The sequence below is a fragment of the Hyposmocoma kahamanoa genome, unplaced genomic scaffold (assembly GCF_003589595.1).
Source record: "Hyposmocoma kahamanoa isolate Upper Pololo Valley unplaced genomic scaffold, ASM358959v1 93, whole genome shotgun sequence".
Lineage (NCBI taxonomy): Eukaryota > Metazoa > Arthropoda > Insecta > Lepidoptera > Cosmopterigidae > Hyposmocoma > Hyposmocoma kahamanoa.
In genome coordinates, this window is record NW_020654810.1 from 17440455 (window position 1) to 17464686 (window position 24232).

At 37.7% G+C, this 24232-nt stretch overlaps 1 protein-coding gene across 1 annotated transcript; it reads left to right on the forward strand.

Moving 5' to 3' along the window:
* Positions 1–253: 253 nt before the first annotated feature.
* LOC113237082 lies at positions 254–23889 on the forward strand. The gene is made up of 3 exons (XM_026473342.1): positions 254–292; positions 22812–23078; positions 23215–23889. The coding sequence occupies exons 1-3, from the start codon at positions 254–256 to the stop codon at positions 23887–23889; spliced, it is 981 nt and encodes a 326-aa protein (XP_026329127.1).
* Positions 23890–24232: the final 343 nt, after the last annotated feature.

Consider the following 24232-nt stretch of genomic DNA (forward strand, 5'->3'; position numbering starts at 1 on the left):
AAGGCTAACTTAAGGCTTATTATATCAAATTGGAGGCGACAAGAGCGGTGTTTTATGAACCAATAGTATTACGTTCATTTGATACCTCAAGTGCTGTTATTTGTAGACACACAGGTCTTATCCAGCATTTCTTTGGTAAGATAACGGCAAAAACATCTTGAGTAGCGAGCGATATCCATGAGAAAACCAGAGGTACTTAATTAAGGCAACTCAAATTGTTTTCTAACACAGATTGTTACAAAAACGCTTGTTGATGCACGACCTGCTCAAGCATGAAGGTCACTTCGCCAAGGTAAGACATGCATTTCCCACTTCCTAAACCCGATTCCGCAGTAAAAACAGATTAATCTGCCAAAACTCTTCCGCCCAGGGCTGCATGAGCAAAAACTTAAAGAAATATTATTTCCTTTTCTATGAAGAATGTCTTTTCTTATCACTTGTTTTTGAACTAACATTTCATGCCAATACGTTGGTCAAAGATGTTGGTCGTTGGGTCTCGCATATGATCCATTAACTTTTTATCGTTGCACAAAAATTACAACAACAAAAATACTTTCAAACCTTTGCATTGCATTGTACTAACATTTGAGAATGGGAATAAACGCGATTAAACAATCTAATAGGTATTTTCACATCCACCCTGCATCCAAAGGTTGTCTGGCAGAAATCGCTTAAAGCGATAAGACCGCCCATTGTATCACAGCTTATTTTTAATTTAATTGTATTGTACTTGTTTCCTTTTTTGGTGTACAATAAAGAATTTTTGTATTGTATTATCACGACGATTCAGCCAGGTTGCACCGTCCGCGGTCACGGGCAGTGTCAGTCTTTCTAACGTTTCGTCCAGTGCGTGCGGTGATAAAAGGATGTAAAAATACCTATTTATTATTTAAACGCGTTAATTCCCGATTTCAAATGTTAGTACAATGCAATGCAAAAGTTTGAAAGTGTGTACTTGTTTTCGGAATTTTTGTGCAACGATAAAAACTTAATGGACCAACTACGAGACCCAAACGGCCAGAATCTTTGACCAACGTATTGCCATCGGCATCCAAAATGATGCCTGCATTCTTGCCAGCCCTAGTCCTAGTTTTTTTTATTAAACCAAGTGACAGGACGAAAAAGTCGTACACGCCTATCCATAACAGTTGCGCCATTCAGAGTTTTAAATCGCAAAGGTCTTGTGGGCACTGCCCATGTGTCTGTAGTTTCACCAGCACCCTTACCCTTCTAAACCGGAACGCAATAATGCTGACATTACTGGTTGGCGGCAGAAATAGGTAAGGTGGCTGTACTTTCCTGGACGTACTCTTTCACAAAGAGCTCTTCTGCTACTAAGTCCTAGTATTTAAGTTTGATATTTGCTTCTACCTTGCTCAAGGCAGCAGTCAGTTCTGAGGTATTTTAAAATGTAGTTTTGAGACCCCGCAAACCACATATTCTTTTTATTACTATGCGCTCCACTGGGCCAACCAAATAGCCTGGTTGGCGGTGAGTGTGTAAACCAGCGAACTCAGATGTTCTTGAATTGTATAGTGAAAGTTATATGTATTAATGAAATTATCCAGAAATGTTATTATTGGTTTTGTATAATGGAGGATCAAGAAGAGAAACCTAGAGTATTGGATGCATCAGCAGACTAAACAATCTTTCTTTTTTATGAGACCAAGTGACGGTACGAACAAGTCGTGCATCTGGTAGTAAGCAACAAAATCGGAACGCAATAATGTTCACATTACGTCTTGGCGGCAGAAATAGGTATAATGGCAGTACTTTCCTCGATGAACTCTTTCACAGGAAGCTCTACTACTACCAAAACCAAATCTAGAAAAAGAGAATAGCCAAATGCAAAGTAGACATTAGAATGGTTACTTATTTATCGGCCGATATCGAACCGTTTGAAAGTGCGCACTTCCATACATCATCATACTGATTAAGGACCCGATTAAAATATCGACCGATAGAAATTCTAGTAGTCTGCAGGGGCTCTTATACTGGACAACCTAAATACCTTTTACATAAATTTTATAAATAGCATGATGCATTTTGTAACTACGAAACACCGTAAGCGTCTTATGGATTAACTTGGCTTACTTTTGTAAGGTTATTTTTATCTCGTGTCACTTCCACCGACTAGATAATGTTGATTTTTTGATATTATATATATATATTTTGATATCTATCGATAGTTTGTGACAAGGATCGTGATTATATGACTTGAATTATTTTTCTACAAAAGCAAATTCGAAGGCGAAACATATTTGTTCTGAAAATGATGAAATTGTACCAGAAAATTCGTCAGAGATATATACTCGTACAACGATTTTCAAGAATCGTCGAAAATATAATATTTTGAGTAAAAAATATACGTATGTATGTAAGATAAATATTCGATGAACAATACCACATCTAAAAATAAATGGACCGATTGGTAGACCCTCAGACACAAAGAGGGAACTCGGTCAGCATTTTGGATTAGTACATGGTGACTCAATTTTCTTCGTTAAATCGGGTTAGGTTGCTGAAATATTTGTTTATAATATACATAGTTAGACGAATCAATAAAATACCCTGTATTAAGAGTTCGTTACTACCTCAGTTCGAATTAAATTTTTTCCCGTACTAATACGGTTCATTTAATTGGCTCCGTGGGCGAACGGTTATCATTATCGGACTGCCACGCAGCGTTGCCAGGTTCGTTCCCGGGCCGGGAGAAATAGTTGTATAGCCTACATTTGTTTCTCTCGTGAGTTTGGGTGTAATTTGTGGTTGTCTATGCGTGTGTCCATGACACCCTTCTACACAGGGTTTCCCTAGTGCGTGGATATGTCGAGTGTGTGCGTTATTGTTATTATTTTTTGCTTGGGTCGAGCGGCAGAGATTTTATTTCAGAATTTTTTTTTACAAACGAAATTAAAGCCATTTGAAAAATGTATATTGTATACTATACGTATTCTATTTAGTTCAATTGATGTAAAAAAATGATTGGTGTATGCAAAGTACCTATTAAACAAACCCGCGCGTTTCTTGTACAATGTTTTTCAAAAAGTTTTGTGTTTTTAATCTGTCGTGATAACTTTTAGGAATCGTGTTTTCACACCGTATAGTAATCAGGGTATATCATCAATGTTAGTATATAGTTTTTCGAAAGTGGTTGATTCAACGGTTTCACTGTTGTGCGGAATCAACTAAAGCCGTTAGAGGTTCGACTCTTCACGGTAAATGATTACACTCAGGGTTAAATTTATCACTAGACCATGGTCTAGCGACGCACACTTAATGGGACGCTTAATGGCAAGAGTCGAATGCTGTTAAATGTTTATAAAATAAGTATTCAAAAATATTTTTTTTATTTATAACACTAAACTGTCTTTATATAATATAATAATAATAACGCTCACAATCAACATAGCCCCGCACTAGGGAAAACCCTGTGTCGCGGGTGCCATGGACACACACATAGACAACCACAAATTACACCCAAACTCACGAGAGAAATAAATGTAGGCCATACAATATTTCTCCCGGCCCGGGAATCGAACCTGGGACCTCTGCGTGGCAGTCCGGCATGGTAACCGTTCGGCCACGGAGGCAGTTAACAGTTATAGTGCCGCTCTGTGCTTTAAGTCGCACGGATCTCGTGGCACGCCCATTGCGTTCGTCGCCCTGTTGTGCTACTATTTTACATGGTAGAATTTGAAATCTAAATTAAGTAACGGGCGATGGGTACTTTAGTAGTAGTAGACCTCCTTATGAAAGAGTTCATCCAGGGAAGTACTGCTACCTTATCTATTTCTGCCGCCAAGGTAAGGGTGCTGCTGAAATTACAGGCACATGGGACTTGTCAACTTGTGTCGCAGGGTGACGAGCGCAATAGCAGTGGCCCTAAGATCTATGCGATTTAAAGCTCGGAGTGGCACTGCAACTGTTATGGATAGGCGTGTCGCTTACCACTAGGCGCACGACTTGTTCGTTACGTCACTTGGTATAATTATAAAAAAAACTTTCACTATCGAAACGCAGTAATGTAAAATATGATAGCCTGGCGGCAGAAATAGGTGAGGTGGCAGTATTTCCATGGACAAACTCTGCTACTAAAATCATGATCATGGTGCCTAGGGGAGATCAATTTTTTTAATGCGATCCTGACTACTGTAGAATAAGTAGACTTTAACCAAATTCATTATTCATAGCCTTGGTATACTAAAGCTGCAAGTGCTTTTATCACATGGAAGTCAAAAAAATAATACGAAATACATTCAATACCTCCAATGAACACCACACCAACTTAATTCTAATGGTCATTTTCTGTTTTTAATGTAAAAGCCTTAATTTATTTAGTAATAATTAAGCTCCCCGAATTTTGAGAAAAAAATAAAGAACAAAATTCGAAAACAAAAAACATTAAAACGTATTTTGTAAAAAAAACCGAGATGATCAAAACATTAATGAGCGTAGTCGTTCACCGAAGGATTGTTCTGTGATTGGAGGTACCGCATATAACAAAATTATGTATATGTGAAGTTTTAAAGCTCTATCAACATAAAAAGTTACCGACTGATTTCATTCGTAGAATCTTTAAACCTCACTCCTGAAATATTGTCATTTTGCAGATGCGACCTCATTACACCAAGAGTGCGAATTAATTAATGACGGCTAGTGGTCTAACGGTTTGCATTGTGCGCGGTGAATGAGGAAGCCCGGGTTTCGATTTCCGGTAGGACAAATTTGAGAAATTAACTTTTCTAAATTAGTTTACAACGGGGTGTTCTGGAAAGTACCCCAGAGTGAATTCCGTTGTTCGAGTACTCATAGTATACCGAATATTTTGGCACGTATAAAAAATATTTATCGTTCTTGTGGAAAAGTCGTGACATATTGACTAAGAATCTTACGTTAACTTTACAAATACACTTTATCCTTCCTATTTGCAAACTTGATGACGTCATATGTACTAGGGAAGAAAACACCTTAACAATGTAGTAGGTATTATTATCCCGGGCACTGGGGTGCAAAGCAATTAGCCCCGTAATTAATAATTCCTTACAGGTATAGAAACACGGGCCGTTAATAAGGAATAAAACAACATTTCCGTGAAATAAGTCGATTCGGGAACCAATCGGAAATCTTGGGAGCCAATATATTGTGGTAATTAGAGGTCTCCTTCTATGGACATTTGGAAGTAAACTGAATAAGATTTAACTCGTGATTAATTAGAAAGGATAAACCTACTTCTTTTTTTATCATTAACCACAAGTTACCGTTTCAGAGAGTTTCACTTTCCACGAGGTAAGAGTCGAAATTGCCATTTGAAAAATGTATATCGTTTACTATACGTGTTATATTTAGTACAGTTGATATAAAAAAAGTCATTGGTATACATAGCAGTGGCGAGGCGTTCATATAATTCGATTCCCACCGGCTTGCCAATAATTTTCTAGGTATTATCAAAAGACTGTACTAGACAGCACGCATACTCCACCACTTATTCAAAATATTCAACAAAGGCATCTTTTTAGCGGCTAAAGAAGTTTTTGTTAAGGTAGGTGGTTTTTGCTGTGGATCGGCTTTACTAACGATTATTTTCACGTCTCGCCACTGATATATAGTACGTACCAATTCAATAAAGCAGTTTTCTTTTAAAATTTCGAGATAAGTTTGTGTTTGTTTTCTATTGTGAAAAGTTTTAGGAATCGTGTTTTCATAGTAATCATACATCCTCAATTTTACTATATATTTTTTCCAAAGTAATTCAACACTACCACTATCCGGAATCAACCATTTGAGGTTGTATAGACTTTTAAGTGTTAAGCGACAGAGAACAGCTTTAAAAACAGACATATCCTCTGTTCCGTCGTTTGGGCATTCGATTATCAGTTCTGTTAAACTTATTGTGCGGCTGTGAAGAAACTTATTGCGTGTGTCTATTGAATCGAGATGATCGATTAATATTTGTTTAATTAAATATATTTGTCAGTTTGAAAGAATAAAACAAAAACAAATTCTTAAGCTTGCTACTGATCCAACATTTTATCGTACCGTACCATTCGCGGCGAGCTAGATACGTTGCGGCATTTGCTGGCTGATCGGTATCATTTCTCGTTTCGAAATATGTGCTCGACCGTGCTCCGCATTCGCAGTCGAAATGTCGGACGACGAAGTTGTGATTTTTAGTTCTTAGATTTTACTCAACTATGGCTTAATTCACATCAAGAAAAAAAACGCTATTCAATTTGAAACTTTGTGATGACGCTCGATATGCATGCACTTACGAGCTGTAATGACCTAAAATTGAGAAGTAACGCTTATAAAGGGATTCGTCAAAAAGCAGATAACCGGGAGGCGCACCGGAAGTTCGAAACTAACGGCTCGGATCGCTGTACTGCCTATACGAATGCTCATATCGTTAAGCCGGATAGTCAATAGCGAGCTGTAACTGTAACAGATACAGTAACGAGGCTCTAGTGTGTACGCGTCAAACAGTTTTCACGCGCTACAATGAGTACATGCCTATCGTCGGCGCACTGCGAGGTGCACGCGTTCCGCTCGCGGCAAGCTCGCGAAACACGTACACAATATGATTTTTGTGTGTTTTGAGCCGGATACTCATTGGCGAGTTGTAACTGTAACAGATATAGTAAGGTACTAGTGTGAAACTGTCTTACCTCGCTAGAATGAGCACATGGTTATCGTCGGCGCGTATATCTTGCTAACTACGTACACACTATGATTTTTGTCAACACAATATGCAACGGTTACGGTTACAACTCGCTAATGATTGCCTGCGCTTGATGCCACGCTGAAGTGAACTGGTCAGTCACCATTTTTACGATTTTCTCATCATCACAATCATCATCAACCCATTTATGCATCCTACCGTGGGCACGAGTCTCCTCTCAGGCGAGGGTTTCGGCCATTATTGTCCGCGTTGTTGGGGACTTCACATGTTTTCCGAGGGTTGTGACCCTTTTTCGACGTACAGGTTTCATCACGATGTTTTCCTTTATCGAAAAGCTCATGGTAAATTTCAAATTAAATTTCGCACATGAATTCCGAAAACTCAGAATTGCGAGTCAGGATTCGAACCCATAGCCTCTGCTTGAGAGGCGGTAGGTCAAACCATTAGTCTACCACGGCTTTATTCAGATTTTCTTATTTTAAGTCAAATGTTACTATAAAAGTTTCAGAAATCTAAAAGCTAGAATTACTGTCCTTATTAAAGTGTTGGTCTAACAAAGTTCTGTCTGACAGTGTCGAGTTGGTGACGCCGAAAGCATCGTTAAGATAATTGAATCCTATTAAGCAGGCAAACAAGGTTTTGATAACCACTGTACTATTACAGTTGTAATTTATAAACTAATAAAGTCAACTTAATTTTGATGCGTATTTTGAATATGAAACCACGGAACATGTTCTGGTTGATGATGACTTACTTAGCGTCTCAATAGAACTACAGAACATAGCAATGAGATCGAAGACCTAAGGGTGATGTTCCTTCATAGACTCTAATAGCTTGTAGATCTAACTTGAATATTTTTTTGCTTCAGTAGCGTTTACTTTACGTACATTCGTGTATACAATTTCTAAGCAAATATTTTTTTTATTCAAATGTAAGTGTGCATTTGACCTCCATCTCACCTGATGGAAAGTGACGATGAGGTCGACGATAGAGCATGCAAACCTAAATAATGGCTATACATTCTCGCCTTGAAAAGGACCAAGTTGTAACGTTCAGGGAACAAGTCTGCAGGCAGGGAGTTTCACTCCATTCTTTTTACACTCTTTATAAATGTGGAAGCGTAACGCTTCGTGCGAATCTTTGGAATATCCACAACATATGAGCGGCTAGGCGTCCCCCGATGACTAAAAGGGGAAGGCAGAATTAAATCGTGTAATTCCATCGCACACTTTCCGTGACATATCCTGTAAAATATCGATAAGCAGGCAACTTTACAGCGGTGTTCAAGGCTCTGCAACTTCGGCTTTACTAATTCCGAGTTACCTATAAGCCTCTTGGCACGCTTGTCAATTGAATACAAGGTGGCCAGTTGGTATGTAGCAGAGTCATCCCAAAGGTGGCAGCAGTACTCCATACACGACCGGACTTGTGCTTGATACAGCTCAGGCAATTGTCCCATATAAATATAAAAGTGTCCCATATAAATTATATAAAAGTGTTGGATAATACGACCTTTGAGAAAACTTGGAAGATGTCGCTATTTAAAAAATGTTACTATAGTGTAAAGCCCTTTTTTTAAATATAAGAAGTATGAATAGATATTGATGAAATGAATGTAATAATGAATTAATCATGCATTTGCACAATTTTTTATTGTGTACCTATACATTAATCATTGTACGCCCGTAGCGGGTAGATTGTGAGGACGGTAATTATATTTATAAGATTTTAATGTGTATGACAATAAGCGCCCAGTTACACGAAGAGAAAACTTACGCGCGACCGCCACGCGGCGACCGCCCAGTTAATGATGATTCTGAATTCTCTTTACCAGGCAACAACATTTCAATTCCTCTGAATAATATAAGGGCGCGGTCGCCGCGCGGCAGTCGCCCGGGCCCGCCGCGTAGACCAAATTCAAGCCAGACTCGCCCGCGTGCCCAGAACGCTTATTTAAGTTAAAACGTAAAAGCTATGCGTCCAACTGGCATGACAAAATACGCACTATTTAAATAAATACGCATTTATTCATTTGAGACGTACGCGGTCGCTGCGCGGCGATGAAGTTCGTGTCGAATAAATATGAATTCTATTTTATTTTCTCCTTGTTATTCTTTTTTAGATTCTGTCCCTATTTAAATAGAAACATCAAATTTTTAAAGAACTCCATAGCTCAGAAGTTGCCTATGATTTACTGATTAGATTATGTCTTATATTATAAGTAAGTGTCTTGTAAACTACAACGTGGTAAACTTGGATAAAGTTAGGACCAATCCCGTCGGTCCTAAGCTAACTGGATTTCGGAATTATTGAACCGTGGCCGAACTTGGTCAAACTTGGTCGCCGTAGACGTTCATAAATTTTAGTATTGTTGTTGTATTCGGCAATTGGACAAATATCATTGCCCAACGACAAATAACAAGAACAAGAACAAGAACATGATAACATTTTTTTTAATTTACAGTTATTTTTGTTATTGTTGTTACTTTTTGAAACCTTCCCCTTAGGGCGTTAGGCTGAGTGGTTCTAAGCACGGAACCATGCAATGTTAGAATCAGAATGCGTCTAGACATGAATCTAGCGAAAATTACGCGACTAAAATTATGCAATATTGTGATCGTGTATGACAAGATATTGAACTGGGTTCTACCGAGAAGTCCCTTTTTTAAAGTCCTTAAATAAATTCATTAGGTACTTACCGATTAACATTTACGTGGTATTAATTCATGCTTAATATAAAATCAAAGTTTCTTTAGCTAGAAGCAGCATAAATTTCGTGGCATCGTGGCCACGAAGACATAAATTTTTCCGCTTTGATGAGATGCCAGTTGGTCACAAAAGGTTTTTTACGAAGCGAACTGAAAGAAGGAGTTTCACCGGTGGCTCCCAATTACTCAAGGTTTCCACCGCGAAAAGTAGTATTGGCATAGGTTGGCATATGCCCTTTTATGATTCTCGACCCGCACGATCGAACGTTTTAGTATACTCGACTGAAACTTCTTTTATTGGATAATTAACTTTGTATTGTAGCTTCTTTCGAAATAATTGTAATTTCTTATTAATAGTAGATTGTACAACAAGGGCATAAAGTGACCCATTTTTATCCGAGGCCATTTTTTGGTCTGAGCGTAGCGAAGACCAAAATAGTAGACGAGGGTAAAAATGGACATTTATGCCCTTGTTGTACACTCTGCTTTTCACTTCGATTGTGAGGAAAATAAAACACATTTTATGTAGGTATCGAAAAGCGAAAGAACGAATAACTAATTCCCGCCAACTAACTTTTTAATTTTTTTTTTAATTTTTAATATGTGATCATAGTCTTAGACGCTTGGTTTTCTGCGAAGCCAAATATTTTGGAGCGTTTTTAAACGATAATCGACTCCTATTTTATGTGACTTACTAAATATTGTAATCACACAAAATACGGGATTCTAATAAATTATAGCAAAAATAAAATAATATAATAAGTTTTTGTCACGTCAAGTGTTTTGCAGTCGTAGCTGCATACTCGTAGGTGACAATTTGATTGCTCAGTAAAATTGTGCAATATGTAGTGACTGTTTGGCTGTTGAGATTGATTACCTTAGTCTTAGGAAAAAAAATTATTTTTATGCTCTAGAACATAAAATGCGATTTTATGTCGTCTACGTACGACATAAAGGTGCACTTTTTGAGCATGAGAAGTGAAAATGTATTTTTAATTGATGTCGTTGTATTTAGACAACACAACAATGGGGGAAATAATAGAAGACTAAAGAGAAAATGCATAATAGAAAAAGCAAAAAAAATGTTAGGTAATTAAAATTAAAAGTAATTTTTGACATAGTTTTTCCAGACACATTTAACAGTAGTTTGCCGAACTTGTGATGACGCGGTTTAATTATTTTTGTTATCGCTCTTCTCACTAGAACTTATTTTCGTGATGACCATAGAAAAAAGGCTAAAAAAGGAGAAGAATACCAAAGCATTTCAGTTTAATTTACCGCTTTAAAAAACATATATAAGTGGTACAGGTAGGTACTTTTAATTCTCGCAATTACGAACACTTGGTAGTTAGCTGTATGAGTTTTTCTTTGCTTTTTTATTTAGGTAGTTTATTATTATAAGTTTAGAGATGTGGGCAGTAATGGATTTTCATACTTATTTTGCAGGTCTTGGCCGGGAAGTAATCGCATGGTCCATAAATGACAAACTTTCCGTGTTCGTCTTTTGAAAGTAATGCAAACATTTCCGAGCATGTTTGAGATTTGGTATTTTACTTCTACTAATTAGTTAATATTAGTTAGTACAAAGATCGAACATAAAAATTCTTTCGATCTGACGACCAGTTTCCCACAGGTGCTCTGACAGCGAAACAAGCCGTTTAAACCTAATACAAATTGTATTCGCTTTTGAGTGTTTGATGTACTTGGAAAAATGTTTGACTTACAGACAAACACGCAGAAATTGATAAATATGACCGTCTGCGCATGGAGCCAAAGAAGCAGTTAAAATACGCACGGTTTCTTTGCATATTTAAGATGTGCATTGAGAAACCGACCAGCGCGCGGTATCGCGAGTTTGGAGTTTGCTGTATTTGTCGAAGAGGCAAAGAAGGCAAATACTTTGTCACACATGTTATGTACACATGTTGTCTGTTTGCCAATTATATCAAATACGCAAATACAATTAGCCATGTGAAGTACCACCGTGACTGACTCGGTCAGTAGCTCAATTGTTTCACAGCCCCAGCATAGCAACAAACACTGGTTCTATTACAACGGTAGCGTTTACGACATATCAGAAAAGAATATTTTTAAATAGCTTCCGATTATACTTAACGAAATGGTTAAGTATAGTTCACATAAGTTTGTAACTTGAATAAAGTCATCAACAACATCAAATACGTGTGACACTTTGTTATACAAGATTACACAAAATTATTAAATAATCCCATTTAAACGAAATTTTGGGAAAACGTAATCAAATCGTCTTTTCAAAAATATCGATAGTTCTTTGAATAATCGGGAAACAGAAACGTGGAGTTCGGATCTATTCGATGTAAGCGACATGTCTGTCTATAACAGTTGCAGTGCCACTCAGCTCTTTAAATCGCAAAGATCTGAGGCGCACCGCCACTGCGCCCAGTCACCCAGAGACATAAGTCGATAAGTCCCATGTGCCTGTAATGCTGACATAACTGCTTGACGGTAGAAATAAGTAGGCGGTAGAATAAGGCAGCAGTATTACCCTGGACGAACTCTTTCACAAGGAGCTTTACTGCTACAAAAATTTATAATATAGAGTTGCTATTTCGTTTTATATTAATTAATTATTATTGTTGTTTATATTAATGACTATCGTATTATCCCTTGACATTGTATTTTAAATTGTGACATTGATAAATGAAATAAGAAACTGCCTCCGTGGCTGAAACTCCGTTACTTTTGTTTGTAATAGTTATCTTATTATTTTATTCTTATTAAATCGTACTGTTAATAGTGTATTTACTCAAAAAGAGGACTTTCTCAGAATCGATGAAAAACGAATTACTCACTTCCCGTAAAAAAAAATCATTAAAATTTAATATTATGGTTTATTATTACACTTAAACAATTTCTCAAATATATTTAAAAATAAAATGGAAAAAATGATGTCATGTTTTTGAATAAGGATTATTTTGACTAGAACTAGCTCACATAAAGTGTGTCTCATTTTGAGTTAAGTAGATATCTTTTGATTGTTTCTTACAATATTCTAACGACGATTTTTTTGACGTGTAGAGAATCAAGTTTTACGTTCAGTAATGATATAATATTAAATTTCACATATTTTGAATTACAACACTATTGTAATAGCAGTGCGAAATATCTAGATATTTCGCACTAGTTTTGAAAACCTAATAATCACAAACCCCTAAAACATACCAATCACATAAGTTACCCAATTAACAAGCCTCATATTTCATTCAACGTTATCTCAATACGCAGTCTTATTGTAAATAAAGTCTGTTGCGTACAAATTGATTCCCAACTTGCTTCGGCATCCGTAACAATATCCGGCTTCGTAACTGAATGTTAATTTACAGACTAAAATTACCAATTATAGTTGGATGTGTACAAAATTGTATATTGAAATATTAATTTTATTGAATACCTCCATGTTTGACTACTATGATGATATTCAATTATTTTTTGTGGAATGACTCCAGAAATTTGTTACAATTATTAATTCAAAGATCGGACACAAAGAAAAATTAGTTCAATCTGGCTGAATTCGAACCAGCGTCTTCACCATACCGTAGGTGACGCTCTCCCAACTGAGCTACGGAATGAACCTTACGAATTTGTTCAGTTTGCCGTAGCGCCATCTGTGAGAAATCTATGAATTTTTTCTTTACTGTTTATTACTTCGTAAATGTAATTATCTTTTTACTATTACAATGCCCGCCGTGGGCCTCATGGTAACATGTCCATAACAGTTACATAAATAAATATAATTATAATAGTAATATTTAGTAATAGTAATAGTGATAGCGATAGCGACAGCGACAGCGATAGCAACAACGACAGCGACAGCGACAGCGACAGCGACAGCGTCAGCGTCAGCGACAGCGACAGCACTTGTACTAGCACTAGCAATGTCAATTGTAAGAGTAATAGTAACAATAATAGTATTAATAGTAATAGTAACAACAACAGCAACAGCAACAACAACAACAACGCGCACACCACTAGGAAAACCATATATCGCAGGTGCCATGGACACAAACAGACAACTACAAATTATATCCAAACTCACGAGAGAAATAAATGTAGGCCATATAAATATTTCTCCCGGCCCGGGAATCGAACCCGGGACCTCTGCGTGGTAGACCAGCATGGTAACCGTTCGGTCACGGAGGCTATAATTCTTATTATAGGAGCCCTCTCCGATCGCTTAACAAATTCCGCCCTTAGTTTATAAATTTTGGTCGCATAGGTAAGAATATTAAGTATGAAACACCCTACTTCAGACAAGGGGCACGTTCTGAGCCATAGAACATACTTTCCTTGTAAACAAGGTTATCTTCGAAGAAATAACAAAAGTAGCCAATTTTCTGCGGTATTCTTCTGTGGCACTTTTCCACAACGGAACAAAACAGTAAAGGAATTACTAGAGAAATTTAGAAACCAATTTAGAAATCTTTTCTACTTTTGTCGATGTACGACTCCCGGATTTACTTTCGCTATTTTATTTATAAACATGAGGTAAGTGATTGTTGTGTAACACCAATGTAGTATAGCTATATATTGTGCGTTTGGCACGTTGCTACGTGTTTTCGGTTCTTCTGTATGGAGTAGAGGCCTGGACCTTAACTCAAAATATGAGCAACCGCTTAGAAGCATTCGAAATGTTGAAAAAGGATAGAGTATCTAATGATATAGTATTGCAGATGGTGAATAAGAAATTAGAGGTTATGTGTACCGTCAAGAAACGTAAGCTATAGTACTTTGGTCATATAATGCGTAATGATAAATACGACCTGCTCCGATTAATTATGTAAGGAAAAATTATAAAGAAAAATCTAGAAAAAACGACCACCTGGAAGAAGGCGTACTTCGTAGCTTACGAATCACTGGAAATAGTTCATCCTGAGCACAAGATCCTTGTTCCCAGCAGCTGTGTCTAAAATACAGATAGCCCTAATGATCGCCATCCTCCGACAGGAGATGGCACCTCGAGAAGAAGAATAAATACGTAAATTGAAAAAAAAAATGTATGTATTGAGATTCTGGCACATAAGTGCTTAGTAACCACACGATACGACTCATCCAGAAACAAAGAGAACAAAGGTCTATATGCAAGATTACTTGTTCTCAGGACATAATACATTTTGTTCGTTCTTCTTCGTTGTGGATGTCAGATCGACCTTTGTTCGATTTTATATTTCCGAAACGAAATAAGATATATAAATTCTCAAAACACCTTTACATAGGCCTTGTTTGAATAACAAAATTGTTCTCGTAATAAGTTCGTTACGAGAACAATTTTGTTCTCTTTTCGCTATATAATCACATCGGACTGTTCTTCGAATGAGTCGAATAATTTGTTTTCAAACTAAACAATTTCCTCTACTGTGAGTACCAGAATAACTAAATTAACAGAACACTCAGTTCAGAACCAATTTAAAAGAAATTTGTTGTGTTTTCATGATATCAAGTGACGGTACAGTCGGGCGCCTGGTAGTAAGTCACACGCATGTCCTTAGCAGTTGCAACTGCCACTCAGTGTACCTGTAATTTCATCAGCATCCTTATCCTTTAAAACCGGAACGCAATTATGTTCATATTATCGCATGGTGGCAGAAATAGGTAAGGTGGCAGTACTTCCCTGCACGAACTCTTTCACAAGAAGCTCTACAGCTACCAAATTTTTATTGTTATACGGGAAGCACACTGTCTTACTTGTGCAAGCAATCTTACACAGAGACCTTATCAGTCAGGTCCTGAAGCCAGATCAGCCTATTGAAACAGACTTCATCAATATAATCAAAGTGATCGCTGTCACCACACTTCACTACCGGTACTAGGAAAAAGTATACGATGAGGCAATTTTAGTGTGTTTACTTGACACGTTAAGTATTATTTTTGGGTCTCTTCGTTATGCCCCCGGTTTGGTATGCCCCCGATTTAGTATACGTATGATAAATGTAATTCAAAGCTATTTTTGAATAAAATATACTGGCAAACATACTTTTTTTTTTACAATAACAACTTTCACAACAACAACAAAAAATTGAATAGGATAGTACCATCGCGAACGTACACACACATAGCAATACAAGGTGGCACGAATTATGCGTCTGGGAGTGTATAAATATACAGAAAACCGTTTGTCTGAAAAACAAGTGATTTTTACATTATAGCATTTTTTCTATGATGTGACACTCGCACATACTAATGATTAAAGTCAATAATGGGAGAAGTATCCTCTCTCGTCCCTTTTTTTAGCAAACCAATCATCAGTATGTACTTATTATGGTACCATTAGGCTCAACTCATACTGGCGCGCGAAGCGTCGCGTTGCGTCCTGTTTTTCAACAACAACTCTTGACGACTCGCGTCGACGCGCGAAGCCGCCCGACTGTATCCAAGCGTCGACGCGCGTCGGTGCCCGTTTCCATATTTGCATGCAACACAAATGTGTACCTTAATAACGGGAAAATACAGATGAATATACTATAGGCTAAAAACATGACGCGTCGCGACGCTTCGACTTCGCGACAGTGTGAGTTGAGCTTTATGGTTATGACGACACTAACAAGTGTTGCCATTTCTTTTTAACTCTTCACTGAATGCTTGTCTGTAGACCTAGCACGAAAGGGCGTGACTTGCGTGAGAGCGACATAAAGGGCGAGATACTGCTATACTCTCTCTATACGAGAGATTCGCGCTGTGTGTCGTTCTTGCGCAAGTCGCGTCCTATCGTACTAGACCTACTGTTATACTTTATTACAATATTTATTTCTTGAATATTATAATATGTATGACATGATAGGTATTTTTTGTGAAAATTCTCCATTACTTTATTATTATTCTTGTTACAAGGATTTGCTCAGTTGTTGTTTTGACATAGCAACAGGTACTCTTTCTATCCGATCTTTTTATCCGTACTTTGTGTTTATTTTTTAACTCTTCACCTCTCCTTTATTTTTTATTCATCAGTCTAATCACTTGTAATAAAGATCAAAGACAATTCGTAATTTGCCTATGTTAATTTGTACTGTTTTAAAACAAATGGCGGTATTTAAGTATATTAATTTTGAGGGAAAATATACAAATATTCATCTTTTATAAATTTTTGGTTTAAATGTAAAAACAAAGGTTAGGCTAAATTTATATAATGATAACTTGTACTAATACGCTGTTACACTCCCATTTATGAACTCAAAATTTGTCTTTCAGGCGCTGGGGAGAGAAGAGAGGCGAGAACCTAAAGTAGTAATCATAATTTATTGAGAAATTTAGGATTCTAGGTGATTTACAGAAATATAGGTGATTTACAGCAATTTAGAAGTATACTTACGCAAACACATGTGAATTGCAATTGAAGCTTTATATATATTCTGAGTTGTAATGGGATTATACTGCCTTCATTGTCATAACTAATTGCATTTGCATTTCGATAACTTCCGATATATTGGCACCTAAAGAGTTTTTTGCTAGTAAAAAATGTCAATTACACTGTTTTTCTTTAGCAATAAAACTGAAAGTGAGATATTAAAAAAATCGCTTACAGGGAGATGTAGACTTTGTTCCGCTGATCTGATGTCGCTTACGTTAGTAATCATAAGGAGGGCAGTATGATGGTACTCCGTTTTCCGTTGTCATATAACCGACCATGAGTTTGTAGAGTATAACTCCGTAGTGTTAGGGCAAACAATAAAATGTACCAGTGTATATATTTTTGTACATGTGTAGGTGTGTGTGTGTATATTTGTGTAATTCAGAGTGCTATTTAAACTTTGTACATTTAAGCCAGTCGATCTAAGAAAATTTTTATCATTATTTCGTTACATTAATTGTTAAAAGAAAAAAAGAGAAGTCGTTTTCATTTTTTTTTTATTTTGATAGCATTGGCAAAAACTGGTACACAACAAAAATATTTAGTCAAACTTCAGCTGGTGAACGTGAGAAACAACATTAACCACAAAATTTGCAACTTTGAGAGAAAACAGTTAAATGTACACATCGAGTTCTTAGATTTTCGCGATTGTTACACATAGGAAATGAAACTAATTTTGCAGATCTAAATCGCGTGTATTCGGCCCTTTACAGGTCATGGCCAACTGTCGGAGTGTATTTGTCAGCCATGACCTGAAGGTCCCGAAATGTTCGTTTGTTTGAAAAAACAAATATAAGTGCTTTAGAACCGAAATAATAGTTTCATTTCCTAAGTTAAATACACGGGTGGACTATTTTTTATCCGATAAATTAGCGTTATTCATAACGTGAATTAGTACTAATAGACTGCTGAAGAATTTAAACAAATTTTGTCTAAATTTGGAACCGTTCATGTACTGGTTTCATCAGACAATCCACCATTTGTTATTTTGTGCCAAAAAAATGTTTTCCTCCAAAGTTTTCATGGATTGCGAATTAGTAGTGTAGTCACCAACTGAACTTTGTCTGACCTTTTTTGTTACACCCTGTATAAGACTGTAAATAAGATTGATGTTTGAAAACCTCGTAGGCCTAACGGTTTACATTGTGGGCGCTGGATGCGGAGGTTCTGGGTTCGATTTCCAGTAGGACCAATTTGGGAAATGAACTTTTCTACATTGGTTTTGGTCTGGGTGTTCTGGGAAGTGCCCCAGAACTCCGTTGCTGCGGTAGTCATTGTACATTTTTTCCTACTTTGAGATCAGGTAATTGGTGTGGTTGTTTCGCACATATTCACTGGGACATTATTAGCCCGAGTTTGTATAAACTTCCACACAAATTATCGAAGAAGGAAACAAATAAAACTTTATAAATTATTACCACATAAAACGTTCCAAATATGAAAAAACATTTCCACGAAAAGTTACATAAAAAGCATTTTATATTTATTACGGTTAAGTTTGGAGGCAATATCCGGTGGAAACATTAGTAGCAAACGCGTTACGTAAACCCCGATAGCGTTGCACAAGGTACGGTATAATGTTGATAAGAACTGTAAACTATTGAGCGAATTTCACAGCCGTTATGAAGAGTTCATATACGTACCTACAGATTAAGAAAGAAATAAAATTTACGCTGTTTGTAATAGATTTTCAGAAATGGTTACCATTTCCATTAAACCATATATATTCAACACAAAAAAAAAAGATAATTAAAAGTAAATAATGAAACAACAATATAATTACTTACAATTAGTTTTTTTTTAAGATACCAAGTGACGGCACGAACAAGTCGTGCGCCTGATAGTAAACGACACGCCTGTACATAACAGTTGCAGTGCCACTCAGTGCTTTAAATCGCAAAGATCTGAGGGTCACCCGAGACATATTAATATTGCAAAATCGGAAAGTAGTAATGCTCACATTACTGCTTGGCGGAAGAAATGGCTAAGGTGGCAGTACTTTCCTGGACAAAATATTTCACAACGAGCTCAGCATAGAAAAGCGAGCGACATAAAAGTGAGATACTGCTATTTTCGTGCTTTATGTCGCTCTCCCGCAAGTCGCGCCCTGTCGTGGTAGCCCTATCACAACCTCTTAAAACAATATTACTTTAACCTTACATTGACTTTTCATACTATGACGCGCTTAAAGTAAGCTTATTAATTAAAATATCATATTTTTCAGTATCTAAATATGTTATTTACAAAATGTAATAACTTCCCGTTGTCCTTCTTCCATTACTACTAAAGTTATTTAATAAAAAGGGTAAAGGTATTTGTAGTCCTGTAAACGGTTTTTTTGCTTATTTATTTTATGCTATTGTGGCTTTATGTTGCATTATTAATCAAAGTTTTCGCGATTGGATATGATTACACATAGGAAATGAAAAAAAAACAAATATACACGTTTTAGATCCAAAAAAATAATGTCCTACTAAATAATATAAATTCGAAATTTTAGACTTGTAAGAAATCAGAGTATGTCTCTGGTGAATGTATAAAAATTTACGAGTTACTGTCATAGAAAAAGGCAGTAGGATCTCGGTGCTTAAGAATGCAGCTTTATGCGATGGCCAGCCCGTCTGCTAAGTCAGGAAATTTTTGAGGATACTTGTAACGATTCCTTCTAGAATCTTTTTTGTTGGATAGATTGAAATTTCAATATAAAAAATATATTTTACTGTGGTAGGCACTTTAAAGCTAGAACCGAAACAAGTAGCGTGTAGGTTAGGTTAGGTTCCCGACTTGATTTATAAAAAAAGTTACCGTGTAGAAACATCAGCTTGTGCCAAACTGAATACAAAATATAAAAGCATAATTATGGTAGAATTTACAATATGTATTGTTTTCAATTACTAATATCGAAACCTTTTGTACATGTTTCGGTCTCTACATTCTAGGCAAATATTCTCACACTTATAATAATATTTACAATAAGTATTCATCATCAGGTATTACTTCAACAAGTCTCAACATCCAACGGGCTTAAACTTTAAAGTCCAAACAAAGTTACTGGGATAGAAATTATGAGATCGTAAATTATTATTGTTAAACAATTAATCGTAAAACAATAAAGGATAAGAGAAAAGGCAATTATAGTCAAACAAAAGACTATTTGGATTCCATTTGCGAGATAAAGCCAGAAATGGCGAGGAGGCTTGACGTCATTTGAACTTCGAAGATAAGTACCGGGAAAATTTTAGCCGTCAAGGACGTTATATTGATCGAGTTAGGAGTATACTCTATTGATATGACGTTATACGCAATATGAAGGCCGTCAAGTTAAATTTGGTCCCGCTAGTGTTGGGGTGTTTTAGAAAATGTATCGTACATGACATGTTGTTTATTGCACTCACATTGTTTTTTTTAGTGTTGTGGAAACCCCGTATTTGAGACCATCACGCGTTTATGGTTGCTTTATCTCAAATCTATCCTATAGATTTAAATGCTATTCACGTTTTTCTAACATGCATTATTTAACCAAATAAGTGGTCAGGAAGATCTGTTTTAATAGCTTGTAATGATTTATGATTTAATAGTGTTAAAGATGCTCATAAAAAAGCTACTTTTCCGTAGTGAATAGAGATGCAACAGACCTCTGCTTCCGCAAGTGCAGAAGTTCCGCACGCTTTTTCACTTCTGTTTCCGTTTCTGCTTCCGCAACATTTATAACGGATCTTTAGTCGAAAGTTTACAACGTTTGCGACAGATCAGGCGCTATTGTGGATTACTGGCGGTGGAGCGCGCGATATTTTTATTTTATTTGAGTTGTGTAATAATTGCACTTAAATTATGAAACCAAAAACAAGGCCGATTGGGAACTATTTTACTTTTGACATCTGTTTCCGTTTCTGTTTCAGTTATGACACTTCCGTTGCATCACCAATTTCAGCACCTACCTAATTTAGTAAATTTTCTTTAGTCTTCATAATATTACATGTATGTATACGATATGCGAGATAATGAGGTAGTGAGAATCCACAGGATTGCAAGCTGGGTATTGTTACCTCTTTTTCGTTAAAAAATATTTTTTTACATCGTAATTTGTGATAAGTATATTTAATGTATAAAATTTAATTAATTTTAATAATTAATTTTTTATTGAATTGATATTCAATTATTTTTTGTAAAATTACTCCACTAGTTTGTTATAATTATTAATACAAAGATCAAAAGAAGAATTTTAAAAAATTATACGAAATTTCGTATTCGTCGATTTTGGGCAGAAATAGCTTAAAAGTCACTAATCTGCTCAACTTTGTGTCCTATTATATTTCAACTAGTACCCATGATAGCAAAAAGTGTTCAGCAAAAAAGTAATTTTGAAACCGTATTATCATTGTATTCTTAAAAAAAATATTATTAAAATTTCGCTTTAAGGAAAAATTATCCAGTACTGAATTGAGTTTTACGTAAGCGTAAAATATATATAAATTTATATATAATGATTTGGACATACATGGACATAAATTTTTATAGAAGCATTTTTTGCTAGAAGCCGAAAGAAATAAATATATTTTGATTCTAGACAATAAGCAGTTTAAGGAAATATAATTTTGGCAGCGACAGGTGCTACAAGCACATTATACTATATATTTTTTTAGATACTTATATTAACAATTGCCACGCTAAAATGGCGCTGTTTACTTAATTTTTACACGATCAAGCAATTTTTTGTTGATAGAGATATGAAAAACAATATATTTTTGTAATATTCATAAGATTTCCCATCCTGCCATGCATCTTTACTAATAAAATAAATCATCATCTTAGATATTAATCTAAGAGCATGAAAATACATAAAACCGCCATACATGTTGCACATAAAAAAAATGGTGTCAGTCATAATTGAGAAAATATAATTTGAAAATTAAAAAATATACTGGATGGATCTTATTGCGAATAATTTGATTATTTTTATTTATATATAATGTTTCATTGTCCATTTGTAATCGAGAATACATATATTGGTTTCATTCAGTTTTTTTTATTATTTTCTAATCGTATTTTCCAATTCCACAATTTTGAGTTACGACAGTATTTGATTTCGTGTGTGATGTATGAAAATGCCAAAAAGTAAGTTTGAAACGTGCTGGATTACCCTAAATCCCTAGCCTAATAATACATTCTATAACAAATAAACCCATGTTAATAAAACTATGTATAGGTATTAATTGGAAATAAAACCATTTTTCGGAACTCCTTCAGTTTATACCATCTTTCCCAGTTTTGAGCAGTTTCTAACTACTCTTATCTTGTGTCTCGTTCCACCACCACTGCCTTGTACCAAGAGCCTTTCTTGCAGGCGACATGGCCAGCTCACTCCCACTTTAAATTTCGCAACCCGATTAGTCAAAGAAACCATTATACGCGAATATACAACAAATCAATGTACAAAGAATAGTTTCATTTCCAAAGTGTAGCAATCGAAACAATCGAAGAAGTAGATAAAACTATATTCATTTATGTTGCTTGTGTGAGACGGCGGGGTGGGTCCATAGTGGGTCCATTCGCTTCTCCTCCTGTCTCATCACGAGTGTTGAATTGGCGGGTTGTCGGCGACGTGGAGACCTTGTCGGACCATCGCTACATTCGGTTCGAGATCTCTGCATCATCGGGAATAGTTTCGGCCCGTCCTCGGGTGAATGGTTCGGAGGCTTTTACGAGATGATCGCTGGCGCGCCTTGACAAGGAGCTAATGATCGAAGCCGCCATTGTCCAAGCCTGGACCATACAGTCCAGTGCTGGGCCAGAGGACGCCGACGAACGAGCCATCCGATCCCGGGGGGCTCTGACGCAAATTTGCGACGCGTCGATGCCCCGAGCCAGGTGCCGTCCTCCGCGTCGAGAGTTATTCTGGTGGACATAGCAAATTGGCGATCTCAGTGTCGCCTACACTGCTGCGCGGCGAGAGTTCACCAGGTACCGGAGATTGCGGGTCCGGAACGAAGAGACGGAAGACATGCTGCACGGCCTCTACACCGAGACCTGAAAGTTTCTGCAGGTGGCCATCAGCGCGGTAAAAACTAGCGGCCGCCAGCAGATACTTGAGTCCCTCGACAGGGATCCGTGGGGTCGCCCGTACCGTGCAGCTAGGAATAAACTTCACGCACAGGCGCCCCCGCTCACGGAGACCCTTCAACCCCAGCTGTTGGAGGGCGTGGTGTCGGCTTTGTTTCCGGACAGGCCTGATCACGTTCCTCCAACAATGGCGGGTTCTCATTCGGAGGTCGAGGCTGAGGAGGAGGTTCCTCCAATAGAGTCGGTGGAGGTTAGCCGTGCCGCGCTTAGGCTCCGAGTCAAGCGCACGTCTCCAGGGCCGTGAGTGCCGTGGTCGAGTCTTAACCTCGGTGCTGGACGAGTTGGGGACCGATCTAACCGGGCTACTTGGTCTGTGTCTCACGTAGGGTCGATTCCCGATCTGTTGGGAGGAGAGAGGACTGGTTCTCCTCAAGAAGGATGGGCGCCCCGCAGAGTCTCCGGCTGCCTACCGCCCCATTGTGCTGCTGGACGATGTGGGAAAACGCTTTGAGCGTATCGTTGCTTCCCTTATCGTCCGCCACTTTCATAGTGTAGGCCCCGATCTGTCAGATCACCAGTTTGGATTCCGAGAGCGCCGATCAACCGTTGACGCGATCATGCGCGTCAAAGCGTTCTCGGATGAAACCGTGGCGTCTGGTGGCGTATTGTTGGCAGTGTCTCTAGACATTGCCAACGCGTTCAATACGCTGCCCTTCTGGTGTATCTCAGAGGCACTTCGGTATCATCGAGTGCCTCATTATTTAAAAAGAATCATCGGGGTCTACCTGAGCGACAGACCTATCCTATACCTGGGGCAGTATGGCGTTATTCGCCGTAGGATCATGCGGTGCGTTGTTCCACAGGGATCGATCTTAGGGTGCTCCTGTGGAATATCGGATATGATTGGGTCCTGCGGGGCGCCTTTCCTTCCGGGCTCCAGGTGTTCTGCTACGCGGACGATACCCTGGTCACAGCCCGAGGGGAGAACATTGAGGTGGCAGCGGCACGTGCTGCAGCGGGAGTTCGGCAGGTCGTTGGGCGGATCAAAATGCTGGGCCTGAGGGTGGTCCTTGAGAAAACCGAGGCTCTGTGTTTTCACGGACCACGGAGGGGGCCGCCTGCTGGCACCCGCCAGGATTGATGTCGGAGGGGTGTCCGTTGGGGTGAAGCCTCAGATGAAATATCTGAGACTTTACCTCGACGGCAGGTGGAACTTCCGGGAGCATTTTCGACGATTGGCTCCCAAGCTAATCGGGACCGCATCTGCTCTCGGAAGACCTACTTAATCTGGGCGGTCCGAATGTGACCTGCGGACAGTTATATTCCAGCGTGGTAAGGTCCATAGCGCTATATGGTGCACCGGTGTGGGTCGGAGCTCTGACCGGCCCGAACAAGGCCGAGCTG